Source organism: Colius striatus, chromosome 3, assembly GCF_028858725.1.
Source record: "Colius striatus isolate bColStr4 chromosome 3, bColStr4.1.hap1, whole genome shotgun sequence".
Lineage (NCBI taxonomy): Eukaryota > Metazoa > Chordata > Aves > Coliiformes > Coliidae > Colius > Colius striatus.
This window is the reverse complement of record NC_084761.1, coordinates 73,691,291-73,707,217: the sequence shown is the minus strand read 5'-3', so window position 1 is coordinate 73,707,217 and position 15,927 is coordinate 73,691,291. Positions and strand designations below refer to the sequence as shown.

General features: G+C 40.3%; 2 protein-coding genes across 5 annotated transcripts in view; one reads left to right on the top strand and one right to left on the bottom strand.

Moving 5' to 3' along the window:
• The first annotated feature begins 731 nt into the window (after positions 1-731).
• Positions 732-3,298, top strand: SHISA3 (shisa family member 3). The gene is made up of 2 exons (XM_061993398.1): positions 732-1,026; positions 1,921-3,298. Exons 1-2 carry the CDS (start codon positions 732-734, stop codon positions 2,370-2,372), a joined length of 747 nt encoding a protein of 248 aa, XP_061849382.1. The 3' UTR covers positions 2,373-3,298.
• Positions 3,299-7,121: 3,823 nt separating this feature from the next.
• The window catches only part of ATP8A1 (ATPase phospholipid transporting 8A1), a 112,019-nt gene continuing 103,213 nt past the window's right edge, over positions 7,122-15,927 (bottom strand). For all 4 annotated transcript variants that reach the window (XM_061991930.1, XM_061991931.1, XM_061991929.1 and 1 more), the window contains 2 exons: positions 11,912-12,003; positions 7,122-11,592 (listed from right to left, as the gene is read on the bottom strand). In XM_061991930.1, coding sequence (XP_061847914.1) covers positions 11,495-11,592; positions 11,912-12,003 — 190 coding nt within the window. In that variant the 3' untranslated portion in view covers positions 7,122-11,494. The remainder of the gene's footprint in view (positions 11,593-11,911; positions 12,004-15,927) is intronic.

Here is a 15,927-nt window from a genome sequence, read left to right as displayed (position 1 = left end):
AAGGTGATGGGCCTGGTGTTTGACTAAGAGAGGCTATAAATCTTCTGGGAATATACTGCTATGTATTCTCACACAAAAAGTTATCAAGGAAAGGAAACAAGTTAAAAAACAGAGATCTTGTAATAAATCATAGGCTATGCTTGTTTTTTTAACCCTTAGAAGTGCAGGGCTGCTTTAATAAACTGCCAGTACAAGAAACCCTTCAGCTGCAGGGCTTGGGGCTAGCGGGAAAGTGAGGGGCACATTTAAGTGTGCCGGGATGGAAGATGCCTGCGTTCCAGCTCAGCTGCTTTTGCCAGGAGGCTGAGACCCGGGGTCCCCGAGAGGAAAAAGCTCCCGAGGGCATGGAGATTCCTCAAAAGCGACGAAAAGCAACGACGGGTCCGTCCGCAGAACCCGCTCCGTCCGGGCGACTCACATGCGCGGAGAGGCAGTGGCCCGGTCACAGGAGCCTGCGGGGCTGCGGCGTGCGGGGCGGCGGCTGGGGGCGAAGCTGCGGGGCAGAGGAGCGAGCGGCGGCGGGGCCGGGGCGGCAGGTGAGCGCGGGCGCGGCGGGGGCGGCCCCGCGGCTGCGGGAGCCCGGGGGCGGTGTGTGTGTGTGTGTGTGTGTGCGCGCGGGGGAGGGGGGGAGCTGCCCCCCGCCCCGGACGCGGCGCAGGAGGCCTCGCACGGCAGCGGGGCCGCCCCTGCCCGGCCCTGCCCGGCGGGGCGGGCGGCGGCAGCGGCGGGCGATGGCGGGGCGGCGGCGGGCGCTGCTGCTGCTGCCGCTGCGCTGCCTCCTGCTGGGGCTGCTGGGCGGCGGCGGCGGGGGGCAGCCCGGCGGCGGCGAGTACTGCCACGGCTGGGTGGACGGGCAGGGCGGCTACCACGAGGGCTTCCAATGCCCCGAGGGCTTCGACACGGCGGCCGCCACCATCTGCTGTGGCTCTTGCGCGCTGCGGTACTGCTGCGCGGCTGCCGAGGCGCGCCTGGAGCAGGGCGGCTGCACCAACGACCGGGAGACCCCGGACCCGGGAGTCAGCGCCCGTGAGTGCTCGGCTCGTGGGTCCCGGGGCGGGCGGGCGGGCGGGAGCCGGCCCCCGCGGACCGTTCCTCAGGCGGAGTCCGGCGGCGACTGCTGCCGGGCACCTTGCCCCGGCCCGTCCAGGCACGGTGCGGCCCGTCCCGTCGCTCGGGCAGGACGCGGGCGCGACCTCCGGTACTCACGAGGAGGTAGCGCCGGGGCCGCAGCTGCGGGAGCGGCAGAGAGGGTGCCCGGGATGCGCTTGGTATAATACGACTGTGCGGTCAAAGGAGGCCCCGGCAGCTGTATCCATCCCAACTGGAAGGCGCATTTTAAGTTTGCGTTGGCAAACTTAACTGTGTCTGTTTAATGTACTTTGTGTCTCCTGGAGGTGAGACAGGGCTCCCGTGCTCAGCAGACACAACCTCACCGTGGGAATTTCCAAACAAAAGGAACCCGACAGCGCACACGTAAACTAGTTTCCCAAGTCACACTTTCTGTGCTTGTTTTCCACCTTGCGAGTGAAAGCGATTTAATAGCATCTACAGCATTTGAGCTTCCAATGCAGATTCAAGCTGTTATATCAGCCAGCCATAGCAGGTTTGGGGGGTGAGAGGAGTGTGATTCTTGGGTGAAACAGAACTAGAAACAGCAAACGAGACACAGTGTAGACAGCTTTTACCATTGGTGACTTAAAACTGTCAATGGAAAGAAATTTTGATTGGTTCATGCAGAGTTCAAACTTTAATTTTGTTCTAATGATAACGGTTGGAAGCTGCATCTTCTGAGCAGCTCAGCGCAGTGGTGGGACTGAAACGATGTGAGGCTTCATAAACTCTATGGAGTTTATTTCTAGGCAGCAGACCTGCTATTTGTCAGCTAATGTGCATGGCTCTTCCTGTTCTTTCTTCTCCCAGAACCGATCTACGTTCCGTTCCTCATTGTTGGATCAATATTTATTGCCTTTGTTATCGTGGGCTCTCTGGTTGCGGTTTATTGTTGCACATGCTTAAGACCTAAACAGCCGTCACAGCCCATACGATTTTCTCTGCGGAGCTATCAGACCGAGACTCTCCCCATGATCCTGGCCTCAACGAGCTTCAGGACGCCATCAAGGCAGTCCAGTACTGCCACAAGTTCCAGTTCGACCAGTGGCTCGGTTCGCAGGTTCTCCTTTCCCCGGGCAGAGCCAGGATGCCTTGTGGCATCGCCACCTCCACCGTACACAGCTGGCTGCTTCCAGACAGCCCACGCTGTCCACCTGACCCCGCCGTCGGGATTTCTGGTGTCCCCGCCGTACTTCGGGTATCCTCTCCAGCAAGAGCCTGTCCTGGCTGGGAAGAGCTGCTCCGATTTTAGTCAGAGCTGAAGGAAGTTGTAAAGAATCAGCACAGCCTTTGGAAGCACAGGGACTGCTGCTGCTGCTGCTGCTGCTGGGTGTCACACTGACATTCTCTGTGGCTGCAGATGTCAGAACCGTTCCTGTGGGTGAGTTGCCCGTAGAAAGTGGAAGATCTCATTTGGGATCTCATTTCCCAAACTTGGATCACACTTACAAATGAATTCTGAAATATTCCAAACTTTTGCTCTGTAAAACTGACTGCTGTGGTTGTTCCATCTAATTTGTGCAGTGTGTGTTCAGAGACAAGTAGAAAAAATGTTTTGGGATAAAAGAGCTCATTTCACAGCATTATAAATTACATTTTAACCCTAAATGCTATTAAGTTAGTTAAGAAACAGTGTCTCTGTTCCACTGACAATAATCAGACTAGCTCTGTAAAGCAGAGAAGTAAGAGAGGAGACAAATAGACTAAAGAAGATCCTGGAAACAGCTGACCGCTTCCCACTTCTGTGAGCAATGAAAATAAGAGGAAGGATTTTGCCACAGATATAAAAATGCATAGGTGTTTACACACGATATACCTAACTTACAGTGTTTATTTGTATTAGTAAACTTTAACTACGATAGGTAAAACTAATTGTTAGTTGAAAAGATGCCAATCCAAAGCAGTCAAACAATTTATCTATGAGAAAAGCAGAAGGTATGCAGCAATATCACTAATAAATTCTCTGCATAGAGTCCTAAAAATGGCATTCCATTAAAGAGTTTTTCAGAAGGAAGTATTTATTGTTGGCTTTTTGCTCAGCAAATGTAAGTTGGACAAACTGATGGCAAAGTTCTATTTGTAAAATTAGCCCTGTATAAAGTGTAAAGATGAGGTTGTAATTTAAAATGTATTTACAGTATTGACAACGCTAATTACCTAGTAATCACATACACAAAAAATAAATAAACCTGGTTGAAATGCTGTGTCATCTGTATGTCTCTGTACAGATAGAGTTTGATGAACAAGTTTTCATTCTGATGGTGTACCTATACTGGTGTTTTTCCCTGTTAAAAATAGTTAATCTTGGGTTTGTAAATGATTCACATATTTGACTGTGCACCTGTTGTGCAGATTTAATACAAATTTCTGACTCTCGTAGATTAATTAATGCCTTTTATATTTACGTGTGGTAAAAATGTGGTAAAAACTCAGCTGGGTAGTTGGGTATTTTAATTTAAGACATCCTGCCCTAGGAATGAATTTTGTTTGCCCTCCTACATTCCTTCTCCCGAGTAAACCAACAAACCAAGCGGAAGAAGGAAAAAATGCATCTAAACCAAACACATGGAGAGAGCAAACGGCAAATACCCAAGAAAAAAAAACCCGCAGTCATTAAAGGGCTTCTCTGTATACTCATTTTTGTGAACAAACGAGGTCATTCTGTGGGTCAGAACCTACAGTATTAGAGGCTGAACTTGCCTGTTTTATCAGCCCCAAACTCCCTGTGTGTGGGAGCTGTTGAGGCACATCCTAGCTGACCTATTTTGCAAGTATTAGTGTATCGGTGCATATTAAGATAACAGCACTTCTATTCTGAACTACAGTGTACTTCTCTAGAGGATTTTAGGAAAGCTTCATTGGTTCTTCCTCAAGAGTCAAATACATTTTTTACCTCAGTAAATACCTAACAATATCTTGGCACTTATGAAAAAAAAATGTTGAAGTCCCTATTTTAATCCATTCACATTAAAATCTAGCAGATAGTACTGCTGGAAATGCCTTTCCTAAGCAGAAAGACCACTTGAATACAATGATGCTTTAAGTAACAGGTTTCGGTTGAATGTTGTAATTGTTAATTACAAATGAAAATAACGATCCACAGTAATGTACATTTTATAAAAAGCTGAAGAGTAGATTTTGAGTACTTGGGAAATGACTCAAAGGTAAGTGTTTTGGCTTGCAATCTGTGAGCAACAATCTTCAAGGATGGTGTGGCTAAATTTTTGTGTACCTTTGATGATGTTTCGTAGGTCTGTCTTCGCTGCATATTTTGAATGGGTAAGAGGACTGTTCCTCAAATAAAGTTTTGGATACTTAGTATTGCAACAGATACAGGCTCTGTTGTCTGGAAGCATCTTGCAAGATCTGCTGAGCATACAGCAGAAACAGTAGAACATTTGAACTGTCTTCAATTAGTAGAAATCTTTTTTTTTTAATCTGCTAAACCAGGCAGTCCAGATCCTTCTGGCAGCAGAAACTCGGTCAGTTCTAGTTACAAAGGTGCAAGTTTATGTTCCTTTTAAAGAGTGATTAATCATCAGAGCCAGTGACACAGGTGGGCAGGTGAAATTTGAGTGTTTCTCTCAGGCAGGCTGTATACTGGGAAGCTGTGAGCGGGCCTCAGTTGCTGCCTGTTACCCCTTGGCAGCAGATACTGAACAGACCAGGTTCCTTCACTGTAACGGTCTCAGGGGTCTCTACCGCTAGATTTATGAATGTCTTAACATAGGGATGGATTTTTGCTACACTTGAGTACAAGCTTACAGATTTTAATGATTGTTCAGCCTCAGTAATGGCTGTGCAGTTTGCCATGCAGCCTAGCAGGGAAGACCCCTCAGAACTACTGCCTTTCCTCCCCTGCTGCTGCATATGGGGTTTGACCTCACAAAATGCTTGAGGAACCCGACACAGAGGAATAATTTAGTTGAATCAGACATACAGAAGTCTGTAAATTTATAGAGTGCTAAAACACTTCACAGACGGTGGCTAGACTGCAATGAATCCTGCAGACAGCTGAGGCTGGGAAAGATCAGGTGTACAAGAGCTTCACTGGGTTACCTGTGAAGCAGGTGAGGTGGGGATTAGGCACTATTGGCAAACAGAGAACAATCTGCAAGTTAAGAAGAATCTATACGTTATTGTTCATCTAGCTGCAGCAGGAGTGACCTGTGTAGCTGAAGGGAGAGGGAGGTGGACAGAACTACAAGCCCATGGATCGAAATGCTTGTTGCCTCTGCCAGTAGTTTCCAACCCAGATGGACTCGGGGTTGCAGGTGAGAAAGCTGAATTTCATTCCCAATGAAAAGGACCTACTTGCACTTGATGCTCCCATCATTTACAGAAAACAGTCAATTTATTTCTGAAACTTGCAGAGAGAACACAAACAGCATTCTGATACATGGTTTAATGAGTAATGGAACACTTTGAAGGGCTAGATGTATGCTTAAACTAAAATTGCTTGCTATTAGAAGTAATGTTTACACAGTACTTGCTTTACTGCTATGCTTATTTTTTAACACAGTAGGTTTAACTATTCCTTTTGTAATACTGGAGTTTGTTCATGATCATTTTACTAGAGTGACACCTATCTAAAATAAATTAAACTGAAACAACACAGCAAATTGATTATTGTCATTCACACACATTATGCACAGAGTACTTCGATTGCCATTAACTGGTAATGGCATGTCTGAAACCCAAGCCTTCCACGGGCGATGGATAGAAGTGACATGAATTACATCAGCCATTTGTTTCGTATTCCTACATTTTATTTAAATGCATAACTCCAGAATGCATCAAAACTCTGCTAAGAGAAATATGATACAAACTTGCAAGAATGTGTGAAGGATTTCCTCTGACACTAGGTAAGTGGTACAGTGCATGGCTATAACTCCTGGACTATTTGTAACACTAATCCCACTGGAGTATTTTTTCTTAAAGCAGTAATTTCAGTTACAGCTTGACATTAAGGATATGCAGCATTTTTTGGCACTGTTTTTCTGTGTATGGCAATGTGCTCTGTGGACTTAACACTGATCAGCTTCTGCTTTTGAGGGGGCTGCTGCTTCACGATACCCATGTAAACAGCTTTTCATTCAGTTACACTGAAGCTGCAATTCCACGCTATGCTGTCTTCCTTAGCAAAGGCAGCAGAAGAAATGCTGTAAATCAAGTTAGTGAAATGACGGAGCTTAAAAATAACATTTGCAATAAGAATGGAGAGAAAGGATTAGAAAGAGAGCCTGGATCACCGTGAAGTGGATTATAACCCGAGTGATTTCAATGGCTTCATGACTGCCAGCCTAACAGAGGCGGTGACATTCCATGAGGTAGAATCTCCTTAAACCAGCTCTGCCATTAAAGACCGAGTATCACGAAACTAACAGCATGAAAGACGCATCTATCGTTGAACTGACCTTTACTACAAAATCTACAAAACCAGTTCATTGTCTAGTGTGTATGTAAAGAATCGGTCACCTATTTGCAACCAAAATTCACTTTAGGTTTGGATCTATTGATGTTTATTCAGTGGGTGGGCACTGTTGAAAGAAAGAAATACCTGCTATTATGATAGCCAAACGAGTATTTAATCACTGTCATCTGAAAAAAGATGAATGACTCTGTCACTCTTGTACTGCACACTTTGCTTCCAAAATACGGTATCACCACCAGAGTAAGTCAGAGCTCTGCTGCAAATCACTAAATTGCAGACTGTCATGCTCCATTTTTTAAGTTTTTTCTTAAAGAAAGCTCCTTTTTCTGGACTTCACTTGAGAAATGAAAAAGACACCTCAAAATAGGTGTTAAAAACCCCAACCCTTAACACAATTTCCTGCCTTTTCAGTTTATAACATAAGAACTCTTTGGCATTTGTGAAATACCATTTCTCTGATATGCCCCACTTTAAAGAATTCAGAAAGGAGAATGATGAGGTAGATGTTTTCCGTTGAAGGTAATCCGTAGCATTTGTAATCAATCAGTGCAACAAAGCTTCTTCATTTAATGGCAAAGTTTATTTATTTTTTAACAATTAAAAGACAAAACATTTAAAATTTGCAGTTCAAAACATGCACATTCACCAAATGCCAAATGACATGTAACACTGCATAGAACTGAACGTGTTACTAAAAGAGAAGAACTATTTATAAAACACAGTGCATTTAACATCCAGTTAAAACTAAACCTGAGAAACTACCATAAACACTGAGTCAAAAAATCTTCATTCATGCAGCTTCATAATTTCCACAACAGTTTCAGCAGTAATGGCTTAGTGGAGCTGTAAAACCTCACTTTACCTTGAATGCAAATGTTGCTATTACAGACTGACCGCTTTCTGCAGCGGTTCATACATATCAAACACTGAAAATCTTAATGAAAAATTACGTTGAAATAGAAAAACAATATTAATGCATTTATGGCTTCTATTCTACAATAAAGAAACACCATAAAAATATGATTTAAAATAAACTCCAAACTTGTTCTGGGTCACAGCTTTGCAATCACAAATCACAAATTTAAGTATCAATCCTCCAAAGTGCCCAACTTTGCACATCATTGCTCAGATAAGTAGTCCTTACAAACAGTCCAGTTGAAGCCCATGTGAGTAAGGGTTTGCATAAGCAGGAACCAGGTTTGGAATGCTAAAATATTCCTTTGTTTAATAAAGAACTATTGGTTAACAGCGAGAAAACTCAGGGAGCGAGGGCAGAGGGTAGAAAGGAGAAACTCATTTGTGGAGTTTTGTTACCAGTGAAAACATCCAGTACCAAGAAAGTTGAACTCACAAACTCATTTGCTTACGTAGCACGAGCTTCTCGATATATTACGAGCAGACTTTTAACGAAGGCATTAAAAGACAGGGAACAGCAACCACCATGCATTGCCTCAGAACACTTAGAAATATTGCCTCATGCAGACAGAATGACAAACGCATCAGAACTACAAGTGCTTTTACACAACACAAACAAGAAAAAGGGACAAAAAAAGGTCTCTCCTTAAACTTAACGCATACTCCAAATTACTCGTCATTCAAGATGGGGTTTAAATGTAACGGAAGAAGTCTTGAGCCACTTACCAGGCATCTTTGTAACGTGTAAGTGAATGTTGTGGATGCACGTGGACATACAGGAATCTTCAGCTATCTCTTAGCATTTCAAAATACTTTATTTCTCATTTTATACAAATAGAATGATGACTACGTATAAATCTGTTGAAACTGCTTTGCAAAAATAAGTGTAAAATTAGGAAATGGCAAGAAAAAATTCCAAATACAAATTAGCAGTAGGTTGGTTAAAATTTGTTTCCCGTTACTTGCTCATTTGAATCACTTCTCTATATATATATGTATATATTTAAAAATAATCAAGCAACAGTATTTATATAAGAGATCTGATTTCTAAATGGCACCGGTTCAACTTTTTGATGGAAATTTTTAATACTAACTTGTAACTGTTATGCAGTGCACACAAAAGAGATGTAAAAGTCCATGTGAATTCTGTATTTAATACAAATTTGAATTTGAAAACAAGAACAGAGGCATCATGAGCATTTTTGCCTAATTTTTGTTCTTTCTTGAAATAAACATCTACAGAATTCCCTTATTTTAACAAAGATAGGATGTACTAACAGCATGGCAATAGATTATATTACTCTGTACTCAACATGAAAATAAAGTGCATATTGTGTACTTGACCCGATTTAAAAAATGGGCACACATAGCTAAGATGATTTTACATTTTAAAATGGAATTGCATGAGCTATCAAAAAACATACTTAAAATTGCCACATTTTCTTTTTTTACTATTTCTAAGATGCAGTATCTTCCAACCACTAACAACCAGGGAAAACTATAGGGACAGGAGAAAAACCCATTAGAAGTAATAAAAAACAAAAATAAACTTTGCAAAATACTAGTTCAGATTCAGTAAGGATGAAATGCTGTGATAAGACTATCCTAAAAACTTAAAGTACAGTCTGAATTTAGGATCTTAGAGCTGTTTCACTTACTTTCTTCCTTTTTAAGATAGTTAAACTGGGTATATACTGTGTGTTATTTTCTAGAAACTGTATTATAGCATTGAGACAAATTTATTTCACAGGAGGAGATCATACAAATTTCTCATGGTAAGTATTTTAAAATTTGTTCTAGTCCTCACATCCTTTCCTGCAAAATCAGCAATTAAACCATTTAGAACACCTCCCTCAGTGATAATAAAAAAATTACCCATAAACAGTGTTTGTATAGATTGAGTCATTTTATATGAGTTAAGTAATCTGAAAGATTATAAAGGGGCAACAGTGTCATGGCTAATTTCAGAAATGTTTTGAAGTTGGTCATTGTCCCTTGGATGACAGAAAATAGAGATTCACATTTTAGGAAAGGGGCATGCCCCCAAATTTTTTCTTGCCTTAGGTCAAGTGATTTGGCCCTCCCATATTGATCCATCTATTTATCTATGCCTGAAATGGCTTTTCTGAAGGCAGTCCTTGTCTGCATGACTGACTGGCAGCACTGTTTCTAGTGGGATACATTCCCTTTGTCCCCGTGTCTTCTGTTTAAAGATCACTGCGGGAGAGGAAGACGTTGCATAACACGCATATGAAATGCAGACTGCCTTCCCATTGATATGCCTTCCTAAATACATACCTTCATATAGTGCCTTTTGCAGGCCTTCCCATGCGTTTGTAAGCTTCTCTTGGAATGGAGTGTAAGACAGTGCAATAAAATTACATGTTCAGTGTTTAGCTAGAGGAAAGGCAAGGAGGTAAAGTCAGCCTCTAGTATGTCTAATGAAAGAAGGCAGAGAAAAGATTGGATTAGATAACTGGTTACTTTTAAGTTAAAAGTGGATGACTGGGAGTGCAAAGAGGATGTTCTGAATCGAACAGATCACTGTGGATGTCATTATTCTGCTTTTCCATCTAGTTGATCTCCAATCAAAGATGAAAGATCCTTTCTATGGAATGCACAGAAATTTGATTAAAAACTGCCACTAGAGAAAAATGTAGTGGCTTTGAAGTTCAGAATTAAACATAGACCAAAAAGCTACAAGATTTAACTAAATTCAGAAGTTAGCTTTTCTAAGCTTGAAAGCTGATGGCTGTTGGGTCCTAAGCTGAAAAATAGCAAATATACTTGAAAATGTTACGACAATGTTCTCACTTAACATCTCCCTGCTCTTTTTTTTTTTTTTTTCCCTCTTAAACCAAGTGTGTATCTTTCCCCTCAGTCACTTCCTCTCCATTTTCCATTAAAGGTGAGAATATATAGGTATTCTGCATGGCCAGTGAGTTGTAAAGAAGCTGCTGCAATATATGTCACACCTTTATAGGAAGTGGCTTTAGTGCAAATACAACGGTCCACACCACAGACTAGCGAAGGGCATGCTTTGCTCTCTATTTCAATGTATGCAGTTCAAATATTTTAGTATAAAATTGTTGAAAATGTAGTTAATTAAAAAAAAAAATTGAAAAAAACTTTCTTTTGAGCCTACAGCACGAGCAGATACAACTAAGCATGGGAAAAATAATTAGAGTTTGCTAAAGGGAAGTAAGGCAGAGCAATTCTTAAAAACCAAAATAATAGGTGTACTTGATTTTACAATGTGACAGCCATTTGCAAAATCTGCGATACCAAATGAAAATAAGGGAAAAGCTTGTATAAGGCCAAAGGTGCAAAGACTTGCAGTTTTGAAAGCAAATGCCATAAAGGCCACTCAAATTGAACTCACTATACTGTAAATCTTTCTCCTCAGGTGTGGAGACTCAAGCATGCAGTTCTGACATCTGGACTGGAGTTAATTTCCTTTCAAATTATTTCTAACAACAGAAAACATTTACGGAACTTCTTTGGCAAACGTTTTTAGGTTAGTTTGACACAAATATGTATGAACACCTTGACTCACAATCTTTCTCGAAGAAGGTGAATTAACACCATTAGGATACTATTTTTTCAGCACTTGTTGAAATCAAAGGCTTGTTATCAACTGTATTTAAATATATTAACACTTAAAACCCTTCACAGATGCTAACGGTCTATCAATGTAAAGTATGTTTCACGATCTGACCATTGCCTTCCAAGGATATGACCAACACTGATTCAACTTCATTGTAAAATAAGCAAGCTGGCAAGACACAAGGTAAATTCCAATCTGTTTACAAAGGCTAAGCAAATATTTGTTAAAAAATTTAGAGATGGTGTGTTACAGTATAGTTGCACAGTGCTTATGTCTACTGAATACACAAATCCAAACTTTATGGAACATGACCATCATAGATCTCTAAATCTCTGATAACTGGGCCATGGTCACAGCTCCCAGCAGAGTCTCTAGCAGTCCGTCTCACAAAAGGAACTAGTAAGGCCTAAATCTGGAGCTGTGTTCCTTCACCATTCCTCAGGCCTTTGTTTTGTGGTATCATAAGCTCGTATCACTTCAGACTGGGAAACTATTCCATTTTCATCTTGAGAGAAGGCATAGCCATCTGCAGATATAAAACAAAACAGAAATCAATTATGTTTTGATCTTTTTTTTATCAGTTAAAGTTTGAATAGAAACAACAATTGTTAAGTTGGTCAACAGAGGGGAGTTAACCTCTTTTCAGCAATTAGAAGGTAGAAAACTCATGCTGGTTTTACACGATTTTGCAATTAAAATGCTGTCAGTATCTTAGGAATGCAGACAAAACCATCAAGAGGCAGAGGCTGATACACTGCATCTTTATTATGCAAAAAAATGCACAGAAAGGTATAATTTACTCCTGTATTATTAATGGATATTAATTTTTGTCAGTGAGCACTTACGAAGCAAATTTTGCTGCAGGGAGTCAGAGCGATACAAGTTCACATGGTTCTTCTTAAAAACATTTTTCAGCAGCTGTGCTCTTTCAGTTAAGCTAGAAAGAAAGTGGACACGTGAAAAATATTTGCATGTTAATTACAGTAACCCTTTGAGTCTGTAAATAGGAATTAATTATTAAATGAAAAGTAATACCCATTCTTCTTTTTCTTCCTTTTGTGCCTGAACTAATTATCAAGAAGATGATACGAAGTGTGCATGAGGGTAGATTATGAAATTGAGATACCTAATCATGTTTTTACTTGTCAAAGTATAGGCAAAACATCTGTTTGAAGCACTGTTGTGTGCTGAAAATATAAAGAAATCAACAATATTTGAGCATGGCTCCTTTAGAGGCATCCAACGTGAAGGGAAGGCACAGGCTTCCTAGAGGTAGTGTGGCCTGATTATGGCTAGGCTGAAGGACAGTCTGCCTTTTTCTTACATATTAAAATCCTCTTAGCCCCTACTGACACAAAACCCCAAAGGGATGGGAGGGAAAAGAAGATGGAGTGGATGTCACATCCATGGCCATCATCTGTGTGTACAAAAACATATTGCTTCCATGAAAACTGTTCTAGCAAGGGGTGCTCACCATGAAAAGCGTTTTTTCTGGAGATCCAGTCCAAATAATAGACTACCTCTACTACTTACTACAGGAGGGCCACTTCAGCCCATCTACTTCTTTCTCAGCAGTATGAGTCTGTTGTCTTCTGTGTTTATTTTGCTTTAATGTGATCCAAGTGACTCCATTTCAACCCAAATAGAAAACATGAGGATTAAACAGTTTTTAAACTGAGTCTCAAGCATCTGCTGAATGCTGCAAACTGTAATGAATGAAGTAGTGGATGTGTCAGGTTTCCTTACCATGCATCTTTCTTACATCTAAAATTCTCTCAAATAGAATCCTACATTTCTAAATAAATAACCACTGACTAGCCACAGATGCTATCAAAAAGCTTTTGAAATCCGATAATTTTGATAACATTAAAAATGTGTGAGGGTCTATATTAAAAAACCTCAAACAAAGCCTTTAATTTCTTCCTCTAAATTTGATACTCACTGTGAATTAGAGGTTGTGTTTCAGAGAAATACCAACCTATCATTTAAAGATTTCCAATGCTGAAAAATCCACCCCCTCTCCATGCAAACTGATCTAAAATTAGTTCACTGAAAGTGAAAAAGTATCTTATGTTTATTCTGCGTATGTAGTGATTTATTTTCTTATAGCTTTGCTAGGTTATCAAAGTTGTCTCTTGGGAAAGGACATAGGAAGTTTAACAGATTTTGTATACCTATGTTATTGGGTTTTGATCAGTCAAATCACTTTTTAATAATTCTGTCAATTAGCTTAACTAGGGACTTAGCTTCCCAGGCTACTGTTCAGATTAAGTGCTCCAAGGAATGGATCCAGATTGTTTCCTTTATTAGACAAGCATTCAAACTACTAAATGAGAAATGCTCGTTCAATGGATACATACTTACATACAAAGAGAGACTCATGGTCTATCTCCCATTTTTGTTCCCCTCCAGTCTGGTGGTTAAAGCATATACCAGGAGGTGAGAGTTTAGCTCTTTTAAGTTGGAAGAGGGAAATAAACCCATTATTACCACGCTGACTAGTACAGATAAATGCTAACTGCAAAATCTACAAGGTAAGTGGACAGGCACGGGAAACTGTTTCTGGGGCCATGTTTTAAATGAAAAAATGGAATGAGACCTTCTTGTAAAAAAGGAATTAGGTACCAGTTCCAGGAAAGCAGTTGGCATCTGCTGACTGAACCAAGAATGGAGAGGTTGGAGTACTGAGACACACCTTACTTGCAATTATTTTCACAAGCTAGCTCTTTGGAGACTTGTTTGTTTGGTTTTGTGATATCTATTTATTTATTTAATTCTAATTATTCCTCTAGGTTGTATAGCAGCCTTATTTTTGAAGTTCAGAGCCATCAAATGTTAAAGTGATAAGAGCAATAAAAAATTAGGGATAGAGGTTTAAAGCACAAGGACACACAGGGAATAAATGAGCATCTTCATGTAAGACGGGAGGTAGAAGAAGGGGAAGACCATGTAAATACTTAGATACAGTTGCTGGCTGTACCTCCATTGCAATATAACTGAAAAACATCTTAATGTGAGTTGCAATCAGTAAATTCTTATTACTTTTTTTTTGTTTTGACAAGTTATTTTAAAAATAAAAATCTATTTTATTAAGAATATAGCAGGTCTATTCTAGCTTTTTTGGTACCATCAATACTCTTTCCTTATGTTGCAGAATGAAACACTCAGATTGCTTAAGTGCTAAGCACTGAAAATATTGCCTTCAGTTTTACAAGAACATCTAGTAGACATATTCCTTAGTGTATGTATAATGAAGTTTGCACTGCACAGATCTGATTGTTGGTACAGAAAACACAAATAAAGTAAGAAACACATTTGGCAAAAGAACAGTGCTTCCAACTATTCAGGTATTAAATTCCACTCTACTTTTATACTTGAAGAAATACTGCAGGCTCTTGATTATGACTCACCTTGTTGCCATTCAAAACCAATTTTTAAAATTTACGTGTGAAGTCAAGAAAACATTTACAAGCAACTAGTCTCATTTACTGAAAAAAAATTACTGCGTCATATATTTTCACTATATATCTCTAAAGATGTTTCCACAAGTTTGGGCTGTTGTTCATCTTATTCTTAGTCTATGTAGTACTCAACCCAGTAGAAAGGTTTTTGTAGTATTAATACTGTTGTATCTGCTTAAGCATTATATACAAATTATCAGAAAAACTGGTTTTGAACCATAGGTTTGTACAGAGAAAGTATTCTTTTACCTTAGTCATTTAAATTTTAAGTACAAATGGCTTTATGGCATTTAAATTACAATGGCTCTAACAACAGAAATAATACTTTCTACGTAGCACATTTGTTAATTACCAAAGCTACTCTATTATTTATTTGGGAATTTGGGAATACAACACAAGTCTTCAGAATACAAGTCAGGTCACCTTTAAAGGTAAGAGAACTAACTCTTGCAAGCACTAGTCAGTGATGACAGAAAGTATCCTTGATGTAGGAATCATCATCAAGTAAGTGACTTTGTAGTAATTCCAGTATGAAGCTGCTGCCACAAAGACAGCACATGGGACACACTATACAGATATATGCTCCTATGCAGCCCATCACAGTAGGCTAGACTAGACTAGGCGGTGGGATGATCTTCCAGGCCTCATGGTACCTCCTCTGGTATTTGTCTACAGTACCAGGGAAGATGAACTCCACCAGAGACAAAATATTCTTGTGAAAATTATTTCTAGGGAAAGTAGGAGCAGATACTCTTATGAGCTGGACATTCCACCCATTAGAAATGATGTCCATCACCTTGGTAACTTAGTCTCAACCTGGTAAATCCTAGTAAGCTGATTCCCACAGAACTGGAGGAGAGGTACAATAAGACTCAGGGAAAAATGGAACTTAAGTATCTTTATGAACAAAAGGTGCTTCCTGAAAATTGAATCTCCAGTGAAAGAAGTGACTGTTTGTGTTTCTTCTGGTCTCTTTCCATGCATACCTCAGCAGTAAAAAAGCCTTCTTGGCTAAGCTTTTTGCCATGAAGATACTAAAAAACCAGCAGTCCAAAGGAAAGAAAGAACAGGAAAATCAAGTATCAGCAGTTTTGGCTTTTTTTAGACTTCACAAAACTCATGAAAATGAAGACAAGGAAAGAAACTTCTAGTTCAGCCAAATGGCATTAATGAATTGGAAGGGAGGGAGAGGGTAGGGTGGCTTTGTAATCTCACACTCTTGTTCAGCAAACGCTTGCTAAAAGTTCAGCTAATGTTAGAAAGTCTTAAATATTTTAGTCAGTGGGCATCTTTATGGTCAGTTTACAAAAAGAAATTGTCTAATTGTTCAGTTTTACCTTCTCCCTTTTCAAATTACTGGCCTGACTCACAAAGGAGGATGTAACAAAGGAATTCTGGTG

Excerpts from the sequence above, each read along its gene's own strand:
- SHISA3 (XM_061993398.1), top strand. The coding sequence starts at position 732 with ATGGCGGGGCGGCGGCGGGCGCTGCTGCTGCTGCCGCTGCGCTGCCTC. Across the intron at positions 1,027-1,920 it reads GGACCCGGGAGTCAGCGCCC|AACCGATCTACGTTCCGTTC; the intron begins GTGAGTGCTCGG and ends TTCTTCTCCCAG.